The sequence below is a fragment of the Astyanax mexicanus genome, chromosome 6 (assembly GCF_023375975.1).
Source record: "Astyanax mexicanus isolate ESR-SI-001 chromosome 6, AstMex3_surface, whole genome shotgun sequence".
NCBI classification, from domain to species: Eukaryota; Metazoa; Chordata; class Actinopteri; order Characiformes; family Acestrorhamphidae; genus Astyanax; species Astyanax mexicanus.
This window is the reverse complement of record NC_064413.1, coordinates 9819135-9843853: the sequence shown is the minus strand read 5'-3', so window position 1 is coordinate 9843853 and position 24719 is coordinate 9819135. Positions and strand designations below refer to the sequence as shown.

The 24719-nt window shown below is 41.1% G+C and overlaps 1 protein-coding gene and 1 long non-coding RNA gene across 7 annotated transcripts in view; one reads left to right on the top strand and one right to left on the bottom strand.

Moving 5' to 3' along the window:
• The window catches only part of abcb5 (ATP-binding cassette, sub-family B (MDR/TAP), member 5), a 151307-nt gene extending 126994 nt beyond the window's left edge, over positions 1–24313 (bottom strand). For 2 of the 6 annotated variants that reach the window (XM_022673983.2, XM_022673981.2), the window contains exons 1-26: positions 24209–24311; positions 22620–22720; positions 21214–21322; positions 20069–20135; positions 18518–18668; positions 17401–17476; positions 5734–5925; positions 5463–5634; positions 5213–5337; positions 4872–5049; positions 4003–4116; positions 3801–3911; positions 3590–3715; positions 3300–3503; positions 3041–3211; positions 2705–2866; positions 2321–2572; positions 2082–2231; positions 1877–1981; positions 1692–1769; positions 1505–1588; positions 1147–1350; positions 952–1052; positions 706–846; positions 462–618; positions 155–352 (exon numbers count right to left, since the gene is read on the bottom strand). In XM_022673983.2, the coding sequence (XP_022529704.2) occupies positions 155–352; positions 462–618; positions 706–846; positions 952–1052; positions 1147–1350; positions 1505–1588; positions 1692–1769; positions 1877–1981; positions 2082–2231; positions 2321–2572; positions 2705–2866; positions 3041–3211; positions 3300–3503; positions 3590–3715; positions 3801–3911; positions 4003–4116; positions 4872–5049; positions 5213–5337; positions 5463–5634; positions 5734–5925; positions 17401–17476; positions 18518–18668; positions 20069–20135; positions 21214–21322; positions 22620–22665 (3474 nt within the window). In that variant the 5' untranslated portion in view covers positions 22666–22720; positions 24209–24311. Of the gene's footprint in view, positions 1–154; positions 353–461; positions 619–705; positions 847–951; positions 1053–1146; positions 1351–1504; positions 1589–1691; positions 1770–1876; positions 1982–2081; positions 2232–2320; positions 2573–2704; positions 2867–3040; positions 3212–3299; positions 3504–3589; positions 3716–3800; positions 3912–4002; positions 4117–4871; positions 5050–5212; positions 5338–5462; positions 5635–5733; positions 5926–17400; positions 17477–18517; positions 18669–20068; positions 20136–21213; positions 21323–22619; positions 22721–24208 lie in introns of all 6 variants that reach the window. The other 4 variants (XM_022673982.2, XM_049480208.1, XM_049480209.1 and 1 more) reach the window with 4 other exon arrangements.
• On the top strand, positions 6919–14488 carry LOC125802368 (uncharacterized). Its single transcript, XR_007439420.1, has 2 exons — positions 6919–7010; positions 14415–14488. It is a non-coding gene; the product is annotated as an uncharacterized LOC125802368 (long non-coding RNA).
• Positions 24314–24719: the final 406 nt, after the last annotated feature.

Sequence of the window (24719 nt, the reverse complement as noted above, 5' to 3'; positions counted from 1 at the left end):
AACATACAGTAAGAGCACCAATAAAGCCTTTCTCCAGTCTAAACCAAGACTCATGTATTTGATCTATGGTACATTAAGATTAAGTTTAGTGAACAGACTAAAAAAACAGTATTTTAAGATTTGTATGTAACGGCCATTAGAGCACCTAACTCACCACTTGCCCTCCAGCAGGGTTGTAGAAGCGTTCCAGTAGCTGGATAGATGTGCTCTTCCCACAACCACTGCCTCCAACCAGGGCCAATGTCTGTCCTTGTCTCACTGACACATTAAGACCCTGCAGAATCTTAATGTTTGGCCGTGTCGGATATGAGAAGTGCAGCTCATGGAACTCGATGTCTCCCTTAAAATTCATCTAAAATAAAAGAAAATAATCAACATGACTCATCAAATATTCCTCTGTAACTTTTATCATATCTTGGTCCTCCTGAAGTTAGGGACAAGCTAAAAAGGTCACCACTCACTGGTTTATCACCGGCTTCACTATAGATGTCAATCTCAGGTGTCTTTTCAAGCAGGGATAAGATCCTTCCAGCTGCCACTTTGGCTTTGGCAAAGTCTGGGGCGAATGAAGAGGATTGGCCAATACTCATGGCAGCAAAGATGATCACAGAAAACACCCTGATGGAAGAATAATGCATTATTGTCTTTTTCAAAAGCCAACACAATTCACTTCATAGAGATTCCAAGATTCCAGATTGTACTTACAGGAAAACATTCTCATACTGAGTGTGGCAGTGTGCAATGAGCCAGGCTCCAAATCGGAAGACTGCGGCATTGACCAAGTAGGGGATTGCTTGAGCAAGGGCAAAGGTGATCCCATAGATAGGAGCTTTACACAAGGCAGACCTAAAAAATACATGATTCAATTACTGTTTAATTCATGCTCCAGTTTAAAAAGTTAAACACATATGCATTAGGTGAATGAGTCCTATTCCTAAGACTTTGATTTACTTGTATGGTTCTGCGAGGCTGTCATTGAACTTGCGGAAGAAGACGTCTTCTTTTGTTAATGCCACCACAGTCTTGAAGTTCTCAACAGTTTCTGTGGATATCTGCAGACATTGTGCCAGTCAAGTGGTGTTAGAACTTGGTAACAGATAGTTTGATTTTATTCACCTTAGTAGCCACTCAAACAAAACTACACACCTTGCCTGAAGTTTCCAGGGCACTCTGGTCTTTGGAGGCGTGGCCTTGCATAGCTCTCATTTGGATGAAGTTGGCTCCAGTAAGGAAGGGAACACAGGCAAGGATAAGAAGTGTGAGCTGCCAGCTAAAGCAAAAGGCTATAATCACTGAGATGCCCAGGGCACACACTGAGCTGGTTGCCAGACCTATTCTAGATCCTGCTGCCTGGAAGGAAAAACATACAATAACTTATCAGTTTACTTGAATTCAGGACATAATTGTGGATAAAGATAATGAGAAGTCTCACAGAACATATGTCAGGTTCTTAAACCATAAAAGAGTTCACAAAAGTAATGCCAGCCTAGCAATGATGACTCACCCCTTTAACAAGTGATGCATCTGTGGCTAATTTAGTAGTCAGGACTCCCACTGCATTGTTGTGATCATCAAACCAGCTGATGTCCTACAAAGACAGAGAAGGTTTACGTCATCCATCAGTGGTTAAAAGAGTACAATTTTTATACAACCACTCTCAATTAAGACGGGATAGGACAATGTAACTGTACCTGTCTCAGAATGGCTTTGAAGGCTTGACTCCTTAACCTCATGGTCAGAATCTCCCCAGACTTCCCAAACATGTATCCCTGGTTTAAAGAAAAAACATGTAAACTGTAATTCATAAATCACTGAACCGAAAATGGAATGTTTAGTTCCAATGAAAAGTCTGAAGTCTATAAGTCATAAGGTGTACCTGGAAGAAGTAGGTGATGAATGCCACAGCTCCAACAAGGAGAAACAGAAGAGAGAACATCATAGTTTTCTGTCGCTTCACTTCAGGGTCAGTTTCAGCAAACACCTATACAAAACCAACTTCTGTTAGAGAGACAGCTTGAAATCACATACAAATGTGGGATTTGTCTGTCAACTGGCAAACACAAAGAAGGACATCTACTCACACCAATGATTTTGGCAAAGAGGATGCCCACACAGGGGTAGACAGCTCCTCCCACAAGGCTGGCCAGAGTTCCCACCATCACATAGGGCCACTCAGGCTTGTTTAGAGCCAGGATCCTGCCGAAAGGGATCTCTGGAACTTTTTCCTCATTCTAACAAAGAGAAAGCCAATAATAAAAGCGTAGACCTTAGAATTAAACCATACAAAACACATTGATGGTTTAAAAAAAACTCAGTATACCTTCTTGTCTTTTTTAGATTTGGACTTTTTGTCCTTCTTAGAATTTTTCTTCTTCCCTGATTTCCTTTTTGATGATTTCCTTTGAAGAGGCACACTGCGCCTTATTGAGTTTCTCTCAAAACCACCGTTTTCGATTTTCACTTCCATCAAGTCATCATGATGGTCAGTGTCAGAAGATTCTTGACTTGTTTCCCCTTCTGAAAAACTGTCATCATCTTCTTCATAATCATCGTCACCAGTTCCTCCTCTAGTCTATGTAACATAGGATAGTGACACATTCCACTTTAAATACTAAGATGGAACTATATATGTCCCATATTAACCACTGTTTATGTTATGCCCTTGAATTGAGGTGGTATAATTAGATAACTGCTTGATTTTTACCTGTTGCATGACGAGAGAGTAGTAGACTCCTTTCTTGTTCATGAGTTCTCTATGAGATCCCTGTTCCACCACTTCACCTTCCTTAAAGCCAGCAATCACATCAGCAGTGCGAATGGTGGAAAGCCGGTGGGCAATCACTATAGTGGTGCGACCTGCTCGTGCCTGCAGAAAGACACTCTGGATTAGTTCTGTTCATGGTTTAGAATTTGCCTCATCAAGGGGTCAGTCTAACTGTAACCCCCAGGAAGTGTGGCAGAATGGTTTAATGAGCTACAGTTTAATTGATGTAGCATTTGGAAAATTCCCTTGACTCTCTAGAAAGAAGAACAATTGTACCTTATCTAAGGCAGCCTGCACGATGGCCTCACTCTGTGTGTCCAAGGCTGAAGTGGCTTCATCCAGCAGGAGAATTTTGGGGTTCTTGACCAGAGCACGAGCGATAGCAATCCTCTGCTTCTGCCCACCACTCAGCTGAGCTCCCCTTTCTCCCACCATGGTGTTCAGCCCCTACCTCAGAGAAACAGGTCCAACATTCATTTGCTGTTCTAATTGAAGAACAAATATTATAAAAGTCTATCAGTATAGAGCATCTTACATCTGGTAGTTTGGAGATGAACTCGTAGGCGTTGGCCTCTCTCACGGCCCGGTCAATATCCTGGTCAGTAGCGTCCTCACGGCCGTAGCGGATGTTCTCAGCAATGGTCGTGCCAAAGAGAACAGGCTCTTGGCTCACAATGCCCATGTTCTCCCTCAGCCATCGTACATTCAGAGACCGGATATCTCGACCATCCAGGGTCACCTGCAAGCACAGACACACTCATCAGGAAATGCTTGGCATATAGTAGGTCCAGTTATGAAGCGTGATACCGACTTTCCCATAATTACCTCTCCTGCATCTGGATCATAAAACCTTTGTAGCAGCTGAATGGTAGTGCTCTTCCCACAACCGCTAGCCCCTACCAGTGCAATCGTCTTCCCATGGGGCACTTTCAGACTCATCCCCTGAAGGATCTAAAACAGGACAGTATATTATATATATATGGTATAAAACACTGCTGGATTTTGGTAAGCAAAACCTGCTTGAAATGTAGTTTACCTTCACATCCTTTCTGGAAGGGTAGCTGAAATGTATGTTCTTGAATTCAATGTCTCCTCTCACACTGTCTGGTTTGTGACCCTCCTTTGAACTGCTGTCAATGGGACGAGGCTGGGAGACAAAAACAGTTGTTCAGACATTATGTTCTTAATATGTCCTTACTCAAACAGATCGAGTTATGTTTAATGCTGTAATATAATACCATGTCGATGGTGTTGTAGATAGAATATGCAGCACCGCGGGCCTTAGCAACACTCTCCAGATTGGGAGCTCCTTGACCTAAAGAGAACGCTCCGATCATCACTGAGAAGAAGACCTGTGGATGGAAGCAACATTTAAAATAAGGATCTCAGTGATGCAGAAAGATGAGAAAGCTAGTTTAGTATTAAAGTATGTCCCAAAAGTGAATACACCTCTCAAATTTCTGCATTTTTTTAATCTTTCCATCAGACAACTCTATAGAAATGAAACTTGGATATATCTTAGAATAGTTGGTGAATAGCTTGAATAACAATATAGATTTACTGTCTTCTGAAAATAACACCTGAGGTTTGTGGATGCCCCACAGGTACTCAATTGGGATTACATCTGGAGACATACTTGATCAGTCCATCACCTTAACCTTCAACTTCCTCAGCAGGCAATCATCTTTTTGGGTTCCAGTTCGCTGTGTTTGAGGTTGTTACCAGTGCTGGTAATCCTCACGTGGGTGCCCCCACACAGGCTGGACATCATCTGAGCCAAACAAGTATATCTCGGACCACAAGACATGGTTGAAGTAATCCATGTTCTTGGACAGCAAACTGTTTGCAGTCTATTTTATACATCAGCTAGCTATTACCAGCACAGTCATTAATGGCTGTGTAGGGAGTTTATATCAAAATACTGTAATTCTACACTGCAATAAAAGCTGTACACTGTATACTCTAATTTATATCCAAGTTTCATTTTTATTACATTGACCCATGAAAAAGTATATAAAAAACATACATTTTCAGAAATGTAAGGGGTCTACTCACTTTTGAGAGAGATTATAAATGAAAAAACAGAAATGACACACTCCAGACTTACAGTGATGACCTTCCCAATGCTGTAATTTTCTGGTTCATCCACAGACAGTTTGGTGCCATACCAAAAGGCCAAGGCATAAGTTCCAAATATGAAGAACTGTGTTATGCCCATAGACACATTTGTTGTGATAGCTTTCTTCACTCCAAAGTTCTTTGCATCCTCCAAATTCTTTTCGTACCTGAAATACACACAGATATCTTTACCTAAAATCTTGTTAACAACAAACTGGTCAGGGCAGTGTTACGTAAATGTCTTATGTAAAGAGCAGCAAGGGATCGATAAGGTTCAATTCCTAGTTTTTCTAAATGAAAAACAGAGAAGAATATTTAGCAGATGCTCACTTTTCAAGAGCTTTCTGTTGCCCATTAAAGGCCACGACAGTCCTGATGGCCACAAGTATCTCCTCGGCTACTGCTCCAGCTTTAGCATAGGCTGACAGTTCCTTACCGGTAAGAGTTGCAAGAATCTGTGGAATAAATGCAATATAACCAACATTATTGTATGCCACGTTTCATAGTTATCTCAGAGTTACTCTGTTATTGTAATATCAAAATTGACATTCTTCCAAAATATGAACAGAGCTGTACGTACTTTAGACCACACAGCAGCTGAACCTGCCAGCAGTGGACTGACTGACATAATGACCAGCGTTAGCTTCCAGCCATAGATAAACCCGATGATTATACCAGCAAGAAACCTGCAGAAGAACTGGACAAATATGCAGATCTTGTCTCCCAGACCATCGTTGATTGTGTTTATGTCACTGTTGGGATAAAAACAAGAATAATAATTGTTTAATATGTTAAGCAGAATAGAAACAAATGCTGAATCTAAGGAGCAGGTCTACTTATAATCAACGTACTCTGTGAGTCGAGTGTTGAGTTCTCCGATGGGATGTGTATCAAACCATGCCATTTGTTGGTGCAGGACAGCATGGAAGTACTTCTCCCGGATTCGTTTGGTCTGCCTGGTTGCAGTGAGTAGGAACAGCATGACCTGGAACGTTCCGAGGAGCAACACCCCAGCTCCTATCCCAACAAAGTAGTAAGAATTCCTTTGGGAATTAAGAGGAAGAAAAGAAAATGTTAGCCTCTTTTTTATTTTTATTACTGTTCTCTTTCATGCCTCATGACCACCAGAACAGTTAGGGATTGGATGCAGACCATGCTACCCAACACTACCCAACACTCCCCGCTCGCTGACCCAAACACCAAAGAAGCTCAGCAGCATAGAAAGCACTGAGTAACTGAGGTATTTATAACTTTTTATGCCTGACCCCTTGGAATTAAATTAAATGATGGACACCCTGTGCATTTTGCCTAGGTTTTGACCTTATCTTGCTGCGTGGTAGTGTGACAGCCAGAGCTGTTACTGGGCTCTGGGTTAACCATTTTGGGCTTGGATGGCCACCGTAGTGGAGGAGCAGCGGCTTCCCCTCCCCTCTGTGTTGTGCTAGAAATGCTAGTTAGCTCAGTATAAAAGCATGGATAGCATGCTGCTGTGTTGAGCTCGTGGTTTCCTTTGTTGCTGGGTCGTGTTACTGCAGGACTTGCTGCTGGGTGGTTTCCTAAGGTACGTGTCTTTTGTGCAGTGGGGTTTTTGTTGATTTTGATCCACTCTAAAATAACACAAACGCCTTGATATACAGGGGTGGTCTGCCGGAAAACGGGTGTGAATGCGGTTAGCGGTTAGCCGTTAGCATCAGCCGGCTCTGAGCATCGTCGCATAAAACTGCAGCTTGGTGTGGATTCGGAGCTGTATTGGATGTAAGGTAGGCATTTGGGGTGCAGCAACGCTTATCTAGGTGGGGTTTTAACCATATTATGGCTGATATTTATGGTAAATGCCTCTTTAGGTGTATGCTCTGGCGTGCCGGAAAACGGGTGTGAACGCGGTTAGCGGTCAGCCGTTAGCATCAGCTAACTCTGGGCATCGTCGCATAAAACTGCAGCTTGGTGTGGATGTGGAGCTGTATTGGATGCAAGGTAGGCATTTGGGGTGCAGCAACGCTTATCTAGGTGGGGTTTTAACCATATGGCTGATATTTATGGTAAATGCCTCTTATTTAGGTGTATGCTCTGGCGTGCCGGAAAACAGGTGTGTTTTGACCGTAACAACGTAAGGTAGGAGTTTTTTTTAGTATTTTCCGGTTGGAGGGAATTTTAGGCTTTGTTTAAATATATTTGGGATTTCATTTGTAGATTGGAGCAGGAACCCTGGATGTATTCTAGCCCAAGCAAGTGATAATTCAAGCCTACAGGTATTGTTTGCTTGATAGTTATAGAGCTAACTCTCCCAAGCTATCTGTCTAGTGCAATTATTTTAATTAATGTGTTTTTATCAGGTGTTCAGCTGAAGTGTCGCCATCGGAGAAGGCTGAGGTGGCACCAAGCCGAGCAGTCCCTAGTCTTCTGCTGTTTTGCCTATGCTGTTTTGTTGGGGTTGAATTAATTTAAGATTTATTCATTTATTTTGTTCTTTTTGTTTCTGGATGTTTATTATTTGTATTAAAAAGATTGTTTTGTTTTCTTTTCTTTTTTTCCTTTTTTTTTGTTTCTGTTGGAAATTGATTTTGTTATTTGTATTTTTGTTAACTTGACCCCACCTTGTGTCAATGGTGGCAGACCTCTTTGGGCCCTCCTATAGGAAGCTGGCTGTTTATTTGTTAGTGATACTGGCCGTAAACTAAATGGAAAATTAATAAGTATAACATTTATTGTTACTAATCTGTTTCTCTTTCTTGTAGAACAACTTGGTGCACGTGGTGTCCCCCTTGGGCCGACTGGTTACCTCCTCCTTGGGAAATCTTTCCTTTTGCACTTGGTTTGCTGTGTTGGACTCACCCTTGGTTTGAGGTGTTGCGACGTGTGTGGGTGTGTGTGAGTACTCTGTGTGTGCTTGCAGAGGTTGTATTTCTCCTCGGGAGGGAGGGCCCGGGCACAAGAGTTGTCCAGCACCAGTTAGCTACAGAAAGATGATAATGCTATGTTAAGACTCCAAACAGCCAGTATCTCTAATATCCTTTTTTTTAAGCGCATTTTGTCCCAAGGCTCAGTGTATACTTTTAAAGTTGTTTTTTTTTTTAAAAAACTTTAATTGCTTAATAAAGTGTTCTTATGTATTTCATGTATCTACTATTTCAAACCTGAATAAGTAAAGATTGTATGCTGAACCTCATCTCACGTCTCCTGAGTATCTCTGAATGCACCTGTGTGCTTTGGGTATTATTTATATTTATTTCCTGGGGTGAAACTCCCCAGGTGGCGTAGTCTACCTTCATTGAATCATAAGGGCCACATTTGTGGCGTAGTCGGCAGGATCGTGAGAATTTGAGACGTGTTTTGAGGTTCAGATTTTGGTAATAGTGATATAATTGTGTGTTTTAGTATTAAAGGCAAAACAGCAGTTGGCGTGTTGGTCCCCAAATTTTAGTTGGGTGCCCACAGGGAACAGTTTAATTTACCCCTTTTGTTTTCTCTTTTTTTCTTATTTCCCTTTTATCATGGCCAACGAGCTCCAGGAAATGAGAGACCTGGTGAGACAGCTCCAGGCAGATAATGAGCGTCTTTTACAAGAGCGTGTATCTCAGCCCCAACCAGGCCCTAGTGGTATTGATGGACATCCAGAGGCTGTGAGTTATCGGGCTCCAGTGGACAGGCTCTTGTACATCCCCCGTGAACGTAAATGCCCAGTGTTCAGAGGTAGGTCTGGGATAAGTATAGAGGAGTGGAGAGAAGAAGTAGAAGCTAGCATCCGGGCACGCCACTTGGCACCCCTTGACCAGGCTTATTTTATGATGGATCATTTGGATGGGGAAGCTAAGGACGAAATACGGTATAGACCTAGAATGCAAAGGGAGGATCCACAGAAAATTTTGTCTATTCTTCAAGAGTTATATGGTTGTTCGAAGTCATATGTTGCTTTGCAGGAGAACTTTTTTTGTCGTAAACAACTTGAAGGAGAGTCATTACAGGAGTACTCACATGCTCTGTTAGCACTTATGGATAAAATAAAGCAGTGTGCCTCACATGTAGTGCCTAATGCTGATGTCTTGGTTCGTGATCAATTTGTAGAGAATGTTCAAGATTCTGCTCTCCGCAGGGAACTGAAGCAGTTGATCCGTCAGACACCAGAGTTGTCCATGTTACAGGTGCGTGCAGCAGCGATTCAATGGGAGCGTGAGAGTAGGCCAGATGATCCCGGTCGAGGTAGGAGTTATTCTGTCCCCTCTGTGTGTGCTATGCACATGTCTAGGGAGCCATATGCAGCTCAATCTTCTGTGGGTAATTCTACATCTCTAGAGATGACAGAACTCAGGGCGATGTTACTTAAACAACAAGAGCAGATTAATCAGCTAACACAGAGCATTGCTAAATTTCATGCTTCACCTCAGGTTTTTGGTCCAAGTCGGTCTAACATAATTTGTAGACGGTGCCAAAAACCCGGACACTATGCGAGGGATTGTGAAAATGAAAGGGTCCCTGTACGTCCAGTAGCAGCTGCCCCTCATAGTCGAATGGGTGCTAACACTCAGCCGTCGGAAAACTAGTTCCCACCATTGTGCAGAGCCACGCATTGGACGGGGACAGTATTGGCTCTACCCATAAGAGTTTTGTGAATCCGTCAACTGTTTCATTGTTAGTTGGCCAGTGCCCAAAGGTAGCTATTCGGTTGGGGGGAGTGGTGGTTAATTGCCTGCTTGATACTGGGTCTATGGTTTCGACTATAGCGGAAAGTTTCTTCCGTCAACACATTCAGGGTGACTTGCAATCTTGCCGGTGGCTGCAGCTCCGTGCTGCTAATGGGTTGGCTATACCTTATGTGGGCTATGTTGAACTAACGGTAGAGCTACTTGGCAAGTCGATTCCGAATCGTGGCTGGTTGGTAGTTAAGGACCTTCCGGGGCAAAGTACCTCCACTGTAGTTCCAGGCGTGCTGGGGATGAATGTAATTAGAGAGTGTTATCGGGAGCTGTTTGGCCAACATGGCCCTGCGTTGTTTGATCTTCCTCCAGTGGTACATGCGTCACCACCCTGGCAGCAAGCCCTGCAGTACTGTCACCAGGGTTTAGACGAGCCTTCTAGCTTAACAGGGGTTGCTAAAGTTAGGGGTGGGAGACCTATTCGGATACCTGCTGGTACATTTAAAATGATTGCGGCTACGTGTTCTAGCCAGCTCAGTGAGCATGCTAATGGGGTGCTAATTGAACCTTCTGACACAGTGGGTGTTTTGCCTGACGGACTGTTGGTTGCTGTTTCGCTAGTCAAGGTGGTTCGAGGGACTGTATATGTGCCAGTGGTAAATGTGGGTTGTGTTAGTGTTGCTTTACCTCCACATTGTCCCTTAGGAGTATTGACCAGCGTGCAGGTTGTGAGTCTGCCTGATGGAGTTACAGAAGAGGTGAGTCAGCCTTCGGTGGTTGCCCGGGTTCAGACCCAGGTAGCCCAGCCCAGTTCAGTTTTGGAGCAGATTGGGGCATTAGATCTGTCTGTTCTGTCCCAAGTAGACCAAGAGAAGGTTCGGTCCCTGCTTTATAAACATTCTGCTGTATTCTCATCATTTGAGGGAGATATTGGGTGTACAAACTTAATTTCTCATGACATCCCTTTGTTAGATGATGTACCGGTAAGACAGAGGTACAGGCGTATTCCCCCCTCAGACTATGATGCGGTTAAAGCTCATATTCACCAACTCCTGGATAACCAGGTAATTCAGGAAAGCTGTAGCCCATATGCCTCACCCATTGTTCTGGTGAAAAAGAAAGATGGCACCCTTCGTATGTGCGTCGATTACCGTCAGCTTAATGCCAAGACTAGAAAGGATGCATTCCCACTCCCTAGGATAGAGGAGACCTTGGATGCACTGTCAGGGGCCCAGTGGTTTTCAACAATGGACCTGGCTTGCGGGTACAATCAGATTCCAGTTACAGAGAGTGACCGCCCAAAGACTGCTTTTTGTACTCCCTTCGGTCTATTCCATTTTACTCGTATGCCTTTTGGGTTATGTAACGCCCCTAGTACCTTTCAAAGGCTCATGGAGAGGATGTTTGGGGATCAAAATTGCCAATCATTATTGTTGTACCTTGATGACATCATTGTGTTTTCTTCTGACTTAGATCAGCACTTGAGCCGCTTGGAGTTGGTGTTGAATCGACTAGGACAAGCTGGGCTAAAGGCTAAGTTGGAGAAGTGCTGTTTCTTTCGTCGCCAGGTTCGTTATTTGGGTCATCTTGTATCTGACAAGGGGGTATCCACAGACCCAGAGAAGGTATCTGCTGTCTCTAATTGGCCTCGTCCAACCATAGTTTCTGAGCTACGGTCATTCCTTGGCTTTGCTAGTTACTATCGTCGTTTTATCGAAGGGTTTGCGAAGTTGGCTGCTCCGTTGCATCAGTTGGTAGCTGAGGCAGGTGGGACAAAGGCTCGCAAAGGCCGTGGGCCCCCATTATTAGAATTATGGTCAGAACAGTGTGAAACCAGTTTTCAGGCACTTAAGCATAGGCTTGTGGATGCACCTACACTTGCTTTTGCTAACTTTGCTCTCCCATTTATTTTAGAGGTTGATGCTAGTCACCAAGGCTTGGGAGCTGTACTTTCCCAGGAGCAGGATGGTCGGGTGCGTCCTGTTGCTTACGCAAGCCGTAGTCTCAACCCTAATGAGAAGTTGTATAGCTCCATGAAGCTGGAGTTTCTGGGTTTGAAGTGGGCTATGACAGAAAAATTCCGGGAGTATCTGTGGGGCCAGGAGTGTATTGTCTGGACAGACAACAACCCCTTGAGCCATTTAAGTACCGCTAAATTGGGTGCTACTGAGCAGCGCTGGGTTTCCCAGTTGTCAGCATTCCATTACACTGTCCGCTATCGGTCGGGCCGCACAAATAAAAATGCTGATTCCCTATCACGACAGAGAATGTGCGTTCCCGAAGATTTGCACAATTCTGCTATGGGGGGTGTGACTTTGCCTCTTATTTTGCAGCAGCAAGCCAGGGAAGGCGCCCCTGTACCACCGGTAGCTCAGTGTTCCATCTCTGCTTTTCCTTCCCATAATCAGGACGAATTGAGGGCTCTACAGGAAGCTGACCCAGGCATTCAAGGTTTTATTTCTTTCTGGCAGGCAGGCAGACTCCCGGGGCGAAGTGTGAGGGTAGACCTACCCATTCGGACCCAAGGGTTCTTGCGCCAATGGGATAGAATTGTGGTGCATAAGGGGCTACTATACCGTAGAATTCTGAAGCCAGATGGGGGGGAGGAAGTATTGCAGTTATTGCTTCCAGAGTGTTTGCAGGAGGAAGTTTTGCGGCAACTGCATGACCATCACGGCCATCAGGGTATAGAGCGTACCATAGCATTGATAAGGGAACGGTGTTATTGGCCTGGGATGACTAACGATATTGAGCAGTGGTGTCAGCAATGTGTGAGGTGTACCCTGGCTAAACCCCCTCAGCCACGTTTGCGTGCCCCTATGGGGCATCTTTTGGCCTCAAGACCTAATGAGGTAGTGGCTATAGACTTTTCTTTTCTAGAGCCTGCTAGAGATGGCACGGAACAAGTTCTGGTAATAACTGACGTGTTCTCTAAATTCACTCAGGTAATCCCTACTCGAGATCAAAGGGCTTCTACAGTGGCCAAGGCACTAGTTCAGCATTGGTTTTATCGATATGGTGTCCCGGCACGGTTACATTCAGACTGTGGTGCAAGCTTCGAGAGTTCCCTGGTTCGCCAGCTTTGTGACTTGTATGGCATCCAGAAAACACGGACCACCCCATACCACCCTCAAGGTAACGGCCAGTGCGAGAGATTTAATCGAACCATGCATAACCTGCTGCGTACATTGTCTCAGGAACAGAAGAACCATTGGCCAGACTACCTGCCCCAGTTGGTTTTTAATTATAATTCTTCCATCCATCAGTCGACAGGGGAATCGCCTCACTTTCTGCTGTTTGGGCAGGAACCTCAACTCCCAGTAGATTTTTTGTTGGGTAGGGTTCAGGAGACTGAGGGCAGAACCGTTTGTGACTGGGTCCAGGAACATCAGCGGCGTCTCCAGGTTGCTTTTAAAGGGGCAAGGGAGAGGTTACAGGTGGCAGCACAACGGCGAAAGGAGCGGCATGATCAGGGTTCTTTAGCTGATCCGTTGCAGATAGGCCAGCTGGTTTACCTTCGTGATCATTCAGTGCGTGGACGCAAGAAAATCCAGGATGCCTGGAGCGCTGTTGTCCACAAGGTGTTAAAGGTACCTGAACCGGGGGGTGTAGTGTACTCTGTGGCTCCAGTGCGAGATTTAGAGCAAGTTCGGCAGGTACACAGGGTAATGATGAAGCTAGTCCCACAAAAGTTGTCAGTAGCGACCCCTCCAGCAGAATGTCCAAGTTTAGAACAGGGGGTAGAACAGAGGGAGGACGAGTTGGGGCGATGGTTGGTCTTGGGGGTTCCTGAAGCCCCACCTCAGGGGTCCTTACCTGTGGCTGCTCCGGAGGTGATCAGTCCTGAGGACATTCATGCCCCCTTAAGCACTGAACCAAGTTCTGTTCCGGATGTTGATACTGGGGATAGGGATTTAGTTAGTCTTCGGCGTACAACTAGAGTGACTGCAGGCCGGCATAGAAACACTCATCGTCTGCCAACACCCATGGTGAGAGTAGCTGATGACCCTGCACCATTGGTATCCGGTTCAAGCAGTATGGCTATAGCGTATTTTAGACCTTGGGACTAGTAAACAGTATTCTGTCGACGGGACGCCGACACAAAATGTGGTGGTATATGTGACAGCCAGAGCTGTTACTGGGCTCTGGGTTAACCATTTTGGGCTTGGATGGCCACCGTAGTGGAGGAGCAGCGGCTTCCCCTCCCCTCTGTGTTGTGCTAGAAATGCTAGTTAGCTCAGTATAAAAGCATGGATAGCATGCTGCTGTGTTGAGCTCGTGGTTTCCTTTGTTGCTGGGTCGTGTTACTGCAGGACTTGCTGCTGGGTGGTTTCCTAAGGTACGTGTCTTTTGTGCAGTGGGGTTTTTGTTGATTTTGATCCACTCTAAAATAACACAAACGCCTTGATATACAGGGGTGGTCTGCCGGAAAACGGGTGTGAATGCGGTTAGCCGTTAGCATCAGCCGGCTCTGAGCATCGTCGCATAAAACTGCAGCTTGGTGTGGATTCGGAGCTGTATTGGATGTAAGGTAGGCATTTGGGGTGCAGCAACGCTTATCTAGGTGGGGTTTTAACCATATTATGGCTGATATTTATGGTAAATGCCTCTTTAGGTGTATGCTCTGGCGTGCCGGAAAACGGGTGTGAACGCGGTTAGCGGTCAGCCGTTAGCATCAGCTAACTCTGGGCATCGTCGCATAAAACTGCAGCTTGGTGTGGATGTGGAGCTGTATTGGATGCAAGGTAGGCATTTGGGGTGCAGCAACGCTTATCTAGGTGGGGTTTTAACCATATGGCTGATATTTATGGTAAATGCCTCTTATTTAGGTGTATGCTCTGGCGTGCCGGAAAACAGGTGTGTTTTGACCGTAACAACGTAAGGTAGGAGTTTTTTTTTAGTATTTTCCGGTTGGAGGGAATTTTAGGCTTTGTTTAAATATATTTGGGATTTCATTTGTAGATTGGAGCAGGAACCCTGGATGTATTCTAGCCCAAGCAAGTGATAATTCAAGCCTACAGGTATTGTTTGCTTGATAGTTATAGAGCTAACTCTCCCAAGCTATCTGTCTAGTGCAATTATTTTAATTAATGTGTTTTTATCAGGTGTTCAGCTGAAGTGTCGCCATCGGAGAAGGCTGAGGTGGCACCAAGCCGAGCAGTCCCTAGTCTTCTGCTGTTTTGCCTATGCTGTTTTGTTGGGGTTGAATTAATTTAAGATTTATTCATTTACTTTGTTCTTTTTGTTTCTGGATGTTTATTATTTGTATTAAAAAGATTGTTTTGTTTTGTTTTCTTTTTTTCCTTTTTTTTTGTTTCTGTTGGAAATTGATTTTGTTATTTGTATTTTTGTTAACTTGACCCCACCTTGTGTCAATGGTGGCAGACCTCTTTGGGCCCTCCTATAGGAAGCTGGCTGTTTATTTGTTAGTGATACTGGCCGTAAACTAAATGGAAAATTAATAAGTATAACATTTATTGTTACTAATCTGTTTCTCTTTCTTGTAGAACAACGTGGTGTCCCCCTTGGGCCGACTGGTTACCTCCTCCTTGGGAAATCTTTCCTTTTGCACTTGGTTTGCTGTGTTGGACTCACCCTTGGTTTGAGGTGTTGCAACGTGTGTGGGTGTGTGTGAGTACTCTGTGTGTGCTTGCAGAGGTTGTATTTCTCCTCGGGAGGGAGGGCCCGGGCACAAGAGTTGTCCAGCACCAGTTAGCTACAGAAAGATGATAATGCTATGTTAAGACTCCAAACAGCCAGTATCTCTAATATCCTTTTTTTTAAGCGCATTTTGTCCCAAGGCTCAGTGTATACTTTTAAAGTTGTTTTTTTTTTTTTTAAACTTTAATTGCTTAATAAAGTGTTCTTATGTATTTCATGTATCTACTATTTCAAACCTGAATAAGTAAAGATTGTATGCTGAACCTCATCTCACGTCTCCTGAGTATCTCTGAATGCACCTGTGTGCTTTGGGTATTATTTATATTTATTTCCTGGGGTGAAACTCCCCAGGTGGCGTAGTCTACCTTCATTGAATCATAAGGGTCACAGTAGCTCTGGCTAGTTGCTGAAATGAAACACCAGCAAGTCTTAAGACCAAGCTCAAGGAGCTGAAACTGCTTCCCTCAGTTTCCCTGGAGAATATTGAAGGGGTAGCAGGTTCCGGTGCCCTCCAGTGTCCTCTCTCATGGAGTTTTCCACAGATAAGGGCAGCACCATTTTCAATGTGGCCACTTGAGAGTTATACTAGGCCCTTGTGTGGGCTAAGTTTCACCTACCGACTCTTCAGCATAGGAGACCATGCCAAACCTCAGCCATGACAGGCTAATGGCAGCCATACTGCCTATCTAGCCTTCTTTCAGCTAAGACCCCCATGCTCTCTGTGAGGGTTTAGTTACTAGCTTTGGGGGGGTTAAACATTTTCTTAAGCAGCGGGCTCTTCCACTCACTGTTCTATTCCAGAGACATCTTTGCAGACAAATTACTCCTTTGTACTCCTTTGCACACTGTGTTTGGACAACCTGGCCAAGGTTTTTAATATAAATTTTTAGAGTGGGACTTCTTCCTCCCGCAGTCTAAGACTAACACACCTTCTCTTTAAGTGGGCTATTTCCCAACTGTCCTCACTCAGGGTGACTTATTATCTGTAGTGGTGGTCCCTTTAAGCTGAAGAGGGAGAAGCAAGGGACAGAAAAGAGAGCCATAGGTACATATGTCTTAGCACGGAGCCTAATTTAGGATTTTCCTCCTTCATTTTTACCCTGTTACTAAACATTCTGCATCGCACACCCCTCTGGAAATTGCACACTAGTGTTGCTAGTTGGTCCATGGTGGCATGCCAGACCATGTGGTTCCTACCTACACTCTCTCCTGAATAGGCATCCTTTTCTCCTGTCTCAGACAGTGTTGGGCACGTTACTTTGAAAAAATAATTAGTTATAGTTACTAGTTACTTCTACAAAAAAGTAACTGAGTTACTCCACAATAAAAGTGGCTAGTTACCAGTAAAAGGAACTATTGCGTTACTTTTCTGTTACTCGCAGCTGTGATTGCCCATGGTACTGAATTTTGTGCAACATCTATTGGATGAAGGTAAGTCTCCATCCAACCTTTAAAGTGTATGTTGTGGCTATCTCTACACACCATGGCAGTATTAGTGTTGACCCTCAGGCTGCACACAAACTGATCTGTACCTTCCATAAATTGGGATTTCGGCACTTATACCCTTGAATGTTGCATAGTCCTTAGCGGAGACTATGGAGACCTGCATCACATACTGTACTCTCTTTGTAGTCTCACATTAGAGCCCCTTCCTGAAGCAGACTTAAATGGTTCTTACATATAACAGTCTTTTTGTTGGCAGTGGTCACTGACAAACCAGCCAGTAAACTTCATACACTTTCTATTAGCTCCACCTGTCTGTTTGATGGCGTTACATTTTGGCCTACCTAATCCCTTAGTCTTGCAGCTAGAAGTGGTGAGTCTGCCATCCTGACTAGATATGGATGTAACTCTTCTTCTACTATGCTGAATGATGCCAGAGCTGTTCTTTACTCAGGCAGATGCCCTGAACAGTGGTGTCAAACACTGACTTTGTTGGTATTCAGGTCTCTATTTATACTACATTATGGGTTTGCATACACTGCGTAACCACTCTGGCAGCACTCTTGTGGTCACCCGGCAGCATAGAACAACAGTTACATGTGTAATTAGTGACCAACCATGCTGTTGATGTATTTTGTCACTGTTGGAACAAAATTAATTTTACGGTAAATTGGCTGTAAATTATATGATTTAAATGATCTCCAACAAACTTTTGGCAACATTTGGCGACAACTTTAGGCTTTGTTCCAACTGTGGCAAAAACGTCTGTAGAGAACTACTTACAGTGTCATTGATCCTTCAATGTCAACTCCAGGGAAAGTCACACAGCCTGAAGCTGAAATGTTGAAGGTGTAGTTTCCTGTGAAAAGGTGAAGAGGTATGAAAGGGTCTGAGTAGACTTTTTAACCTAGTGTAGAAGAACATTTGTGGGCATTTTAAATAAAAACAGAAATAAAAGAAATGCCAGACTGTCCTGAACTTTTTTTTAGATCTGCTATTAACTTATTATATATTTTACTCATAACTCATAAATATATTTTTTATGTTTGAATGAGTATTTTTTGTTTCTTTCATTTTCTGAAAGCGGTTTCAAAATTTTTAAGCCAAGGAAACAACATATAGATAATAATGTTGCTTGATAATTGACAATAATAATGATGTGGTTCAACTATTTTGCAGTGCAGCTTCTGTGGCTATAGTTCTTATTTTGTATAGAGAATAAATATTTTTTGCTAGAAGATTAATAGGAGATTTTGCACTTCAATTAACTGTCTAACACACATTTGACATTAGGGGTGTCAAACACCAAAAATGAGGTTTTTACACACTCCTGAGTATTTGCGAGATCTCCTGAGTATCTTCTGTTATGAACCAGCGCGATTCTGGCTTCCTAGTAGTTCCCGGAATTCAGAAGAGCTCTGCAGGAGGAAGAGCTTTCTCTTATAAAGCTCCCTAGCTCTGACATCAGCAGTCCCGAATATGTTCGGAACTCAGACACAGTCTCAATCTTTAAGTCTAGACTAAAAACTTACTGGTTAACTTGTTATTGCACACTTCCTGTAGATCTTATAAATTTAATTTCACTTCTCAAGTATCACTGTGTTCATCTGCTATATGATATATTTAACTGAAATTGCTGATCCGAACAACCAAAGATTTATAAAGAAAACCATAAAAATGATCAGGGGTGCGCAAACTTTTTCATACCACTGTATTAAGTGACTATACATACATGCAGCACCCTTATTAGCAGTTGAAGCATAATGCTTAAATTTGGATACATAAAATGCTCATTTCTGTATGTTATTCTAAATATTTTCTGATCAGTTTGTGAAACTGATCAGAAAAGTCCACTCAAACTACTTATGAGTAAAAAAAAGTGCATAACTGGAATGCATACCTGTGAAATTGAACTGTTGCCCACTTTGCACGAAGCTGTCAGTCATCGACCCAAACACAATGCACATGATTGGCAGGGCGGCTCCGTGAATAGCAGAACACACAAGAGCGATTAGCATCAGGAGCACCTCTGGACAGGTGGCGTAACGAAACTGCAATGATGAGGGAAGTTAGTCGGGGGTTTACACGATTCTTTTACAGTACAGTTCATTTTTACTGCAACTTTGGTCTCAAACTAAATATGTGTAATCCAGCCTACAGCTCAGCTAATTAAATTAAAGCTTTGTGAAACATGATTTTAATGAAACAGTTTAACCATTCATAAAGTTTTTATATTTCACATTTAACCATCATTTGAGTTTTAGCGAAGAGAAAATACAGCGCTCTGTTTCTCATTTGCTGGTAATCAGCTGTATCGTACACACCCCTCTTCTAGAAAATGAGATAAAATCTAAAACACTGCATTCCCATCTCTCCACACCTGGACCTCTGCACTGGAAATGCACCACCAGTAAAACTGAACCACTGATTTACATACACTTCCTCAACATTAAACCTCAAAAGTATCATTATAAAGATGTTTATTATTTAAAGACTAATGACAGATATGACAGGTATTCAAATGTGCCTTTTTCTCTAAAATCTCCACAACACAACAATCATTACATGGGCTTTTCCACTGAATGGGTGCCATTTGCTTGTTGTAACATATTTTTAAAACTCTTTTTTTTTTAAACCATACTTTTTTCAACTCTGAATCTAAAAACACATATTTAACTATTTAAAACATGTACTTTTCAATATCAGGGAACTTTACTTCATTTTTACAAGAAGAACCAAAAAATGATGTCACTTCCTGTTGTAGATGTGACTTGTAGAATGTTTTAATGTTTCAGATGGAGTAATGTTTTACAGTAACAGGACTGAGTGAAACCCAGGAACACAACTAAAATGTGTATTTTAACTTAAATATTATGCATTTATTATGAAAAAAAAACATCTCTGAAGGATTTCAATAATTATTTTTCTTGGTACAGTTTATAGTTTATAGAGAGTGTGGACAAACTATTTTTTTTAGTGTTCTATGTTTTTAATTACATATCTTACTTTGTATTATTAGGTCAATGTACAAGACACTATGCTTAATAATGAAATGTATTTTAAAGTTGTTTTGTGTGCACATTTATACATGTAATTTTGCTGGGGACAGAATTGGCACCCATTCTGTGGAATAGCACACCTACATATCATTAAGAGTAACTGGTAAATGGTCATAAAATAATATATCTTATAATATAATATATCTTAAAATAATCTGTTATCCTGTTTGTTCTAGATTATGCTTTTGCTGTTTTATTTGGTAAATTAAAAACGTGATTTCGAGCTGTTCCTGAGGTGAACAGTAGCCGCGTTTATTGTTTCTCTCAGATGTGGTAACTCAGATGTAACCTGAGTTATGTAATTTGTGTAATGATGTAACTATACGGGTTACGTGAGAGCTGCACGTGAGGCCAGCCTGGCAGAAATATGCAGAGGAAGAACATTTCCTTACCAGCTGGAAGAGCCCGACTGCCTTCACTGGCTCCTTCTTCTCCTTGTCTGACTTCTTTTTCTTCTTTCTTAAATAACAAGAGCGAAGCACCCATTATCAAACAGCGACTGGTAACGTGCAGTGCTAGCTTTATTATTTAGCAATAAATGACTCTGTGTCTCTCAACTAGATCTCCACGTTCAAATCTGATTAATTATCTTAACAAGTTGTTGGAATGCTAATAAGAGCCTGAGCTGCTCAAATGCCTTCAAGTTCACATCGGAAGCTCACGATTTCTGTTCAAGCGGTTGTTTTTTCGGACAAAAACGCTTTCTCATTTACTCTTGTTTAATATCATTTTTATACACTGCCACCTGGATTTAAGTAAGTAAATGATGTGGGTTTGATGCTGCAGTTGGTCTGCAGGTTTAGATTCAGCAACAGTTTGTGCTGAAAGAATGAGGTCAGCTGACTACCTGAATATACTGAATATAGACCAGGTTATTCCATCAATGGATTTTTTTTCCTTGATGGCACGACCATATTCCAAGATAACAATATCAGGATCCATGGGTCTGGAATTGTGAAAGAGTGATTCAGGAAGCATGAGATCATCATTTTCACACATGGATTGAGAGAGTTCACCACAGAGTCCAGATCTTAACCTCATTGAGAATCTTTGGGATGTGCTGGATGGAGAAGAGCTGCTTTGTGCAGTGGTCAGACTCTACCATCATCAATGCTGCTGCAAGATCTTGGTGAAAAATTAATGCAACACTGGATTGAATTAAATATTGTGACGTTGAAGAAGCTTATTGAAACAATGCCACAGTGAATGCGTGCAGCAATCAAAGCTAAAGGCAGTCCAACAAAATATTAGAGTGTGTGAGCGACATTATAATCCAGTAGAAATAGCATAAGAGCAAACCATTAAAAACTGACTTTAGCTGCAGTTAAATTAGCAGATTTTTTTACACACCCCATCTGCCAATGTAAATCTCAGTTGTACACTGGGAAATGAGAAATACTATTCTAGTTTGTGACGGCGTTTATGTGAACTCATCTCATAAATACTATGTTTCCGACACGACTCGTAGGAAACAGGAGAGCTGGAGACCAGCGATCAAACAGCTTCAACAGAAAACAGAAAATAAGCAATCACTTACTTCTTGTCCTTTGATTTGGAGTCGTCTGGCTTCTTCTCAGATTTATCGTTCTCCTGAGCTTTCTCATCCTGAGTGAACGCCAGATTGAGATGGCCCACAGGATTCATCTCTGAGGATAAAAGAGGTGTGATATTTACATTGTAAAATCTGATATTATTTTTTACTTTAAATTAACAGCCAGTTTAAACAGTAATATTGTTTGTGCCTAAAAAAATTGACCCTCTTTAGTAAAACATTTTTACTGAAAATGAACAGGCAGGTCTAACAGTATTGTCTTGTTATTCCTAGAAAAAATGTTTCCTTTTTGTAAAAAAATATATACAGTATATTTTTACTGCAATTTAACAGCCAGGGTTAACTGTACTAATTTTTTCTATCTTTCGTAAAAAAAAAAAAGTTACTATAAATTAACAGCCAGTTTTAACACTATTATTCTGATATTAATAACCTTTACTCTATTTTGTAGAAACACATTTTTACTCTAGTTTAACAGCCCAGTTTGTTCTTGCTAAAAATCGACTGTCTTTTTTTTTTGTAAAAAAAACAAAAAAAAAAAACAACAACATATCTTTACGAACAATTAGCAGCCAGGTTTAACAGTATTATTCTTTTATTCCTAAAAAAAACTTTTTTGTAAAATTAGTTACCAGCCAAGTTTAACAGTATTGTTCTTTAATTCCTAAAAAAATATTTCATATCTTATAAATCCATTTTTAATTAACAGCCATTTTTTACTGTATTATCCTTTAATTCCTAAAATTACTCTGTTTTGTAAAATTCTTTTTTGCTGCAAAATAACAGCCTCAACTTGTGAATCTTTATTAATATAATTTTTTTTAATCCATCCTCATAATCAACTAAACAATGTTACATTTACAGCTATTTAAACACCAGAAATGAGCACTTCCTGATTAACTGGCTGAGTGTTAAGTGTTTAACTCCATACAGGGGCATGTATAGGAGGTCTGCAACAAGAGGGAACTCTGGGAAAGACGATCTGCCTATTGAAAATCCTCTGTTATTCTAGTAACTGTATGTTGTAGGTTGCTGTTATATGCGCAATAAAGTGTACATTTTGAGATATTTCCTATATCATATAAATACAATCACAGTCATAGAAAAGTTACAATTATTAAGAACAATGTGACTTAACAGCATCATAATGTAAAAGCACTAAATTACAGCTATATGGATGTTCAACTGTACACTTTACAGGAGTATGAGGCAGATAGTAACCTGTTAGTAAAATGGTAAAAACACAGTATAACCCAACACATGATGAAATAGAGAAAGTTAGTGAAGTCAGCTGAATAATTCAGTGTAAAAGACCCATCACTTTAAACCAGACAAACTGGTGGAGCTTCAGCAGGGAAGTTATCTGAGGTATGGAGGTGGGGTGAACTTACCCTGGGGGTCTGGAGGGAGTCCACTGTTCCCCAGTTCTTCCCTCATTCTCACTCAGTTTGCTGTTCTTCAAGAAGGAAAACTCAGATCCAGGTAATTATTCCTAGATTTAAAAAGTTACACCACATTTACACATTAACTCAAGTAGGCATTTTTTTAAAATATACAATTACAACACGTCAATCACTGAGTGGTTCTGTTCTATTATTGACAACTTCTTAGTATTTATTGCTGTCACTTAAAAACCTTGTAATTCCAGTTTCTTTTCTTTTTTTCACTTTTTTGACATTTTGACATAATTTCACAGGGTACTTTGCATTCACTGTAACACACGCTCTTGTGAAATCCCTGTAAAATATTGTGTGAATGTTTTGACATTTTCTATAATTTTACAGAATGTTTATACGGTTTAATGAACTGTGAATTTAAACATACATTACTATACTAATACCACTGGAACAATGTTTCTCAAATACATGGCATAACCTTAATTTAGTACTCTCACTGTATTGTGTACAGTGGTTAAATTAAATGTTGCTCAATATTTAAGTACAGAGATAAAAAAAAAACCTTATATTTACACTGTATAGTGTAATAAAATACTTTAGTACTGTAATATTTCTACATGTAAAGATAAAGAGCACATTTGCAGGACTGTTCAAAACAGGAGTTTAGAGGTAATGGGTGCAACCCAGCATGAGAAAGGTGGGGCTAATCACTCTGGGTGTTAGTCAGCACTTAATGGTCATCAGGATTAATTTGCATTTACGTTAATCCTGTAAAGATATGGTAAAATACTGTTGGTCATATTAAAAAAAATTGCTACACCAAATCCATACTGTCCTCCTGCATCACAGACCCTTTATTTATTTATTTTCCAAAATAAAAACATCTTACTGTTTAAATAGACTTTAATACATGCATTCCACAAGGCACCCTAGGGGCTTTAGTATTGCAAGATTTAAGGACTTCTTAATTTTTGATAAACATACAAACAATGATAGGATTTTATTAAATATTATATTTTTTGCACATAAAAAAACTAACTACAAGCATGTGGATGCACTTTTCCAGACTAGATTAAAGGTAAATCTAAATTAATTTATAATAGTAAGTCGCTAGTGCAATTTAACATAAGACTAGTATGCGTATGTGCCATATTTATTATATATTATGCATTATTACTGTACTGATTAGAGCTACATAAAAAATAGGTAATGTTAGTTTACCTAATATAAACGCACTTGCTAATCCATCTACATTGCAATAAGGTAGCACATGAGTTATGTATTTATCTAAATATAAAATTATGAATTATATGAAATTAATAGAATTATTAAATATATATCTAAATATATATATATATATATATATAAACTGACGTAAATGTTATCGTCTGTGCATCAAAATAATTAATCAGTTATAATAATTAGTTTAAAATGGGTTTAATGTTAATTGTACTCTATATTAATATTCAGCTAATATCAGTAAATTACTTATTTATATTTATATTAAATAAATATAGTATTTATATTTAAGACATAAAAATTTTAGAACTTATATTTACAAAAATTTAAGCAAAACAACCTACCAGAAAGTTTCCTCGCTCAGCTGAAAAAGCGCAATAAAGTTCACACACATTTCTGCGCTTCCTACGAGGATGCTTTATAGCCTACGTTACAGAGGCACCTGAAGGACACACCCCCAGCACTGTGTCAGGAGTCACAGGTAAAAACAATAGTGTGAGAATAAATTATGCAGAAAGTCTGATGACTTTTGTCCTGGTAATGCAGATAAACATCAGTATTAACCTGCATGCCTGATCTTCCTGTCTGGTGACATTGCCTCTGACAGGTTCAACTAAGGACATTTAAACAGCAGGTTTCAACAGGCCTCACAATTAAAATGAGCATCTAAAATATCCTCACCACAACAGAACACTGCTGCACTTCAGGCATCTCCAATTCTCCACACTGCAAAGGGGGACATACTCCAAACTAATGGTTATGGATTTGGAACAGGACAACATTAAAGAGCTTATGAAGTGGTTGTTCCAATAGTGTTGTGCTCCAATTCTAGGCCTGAAAAAGTGTGTTCCTCAC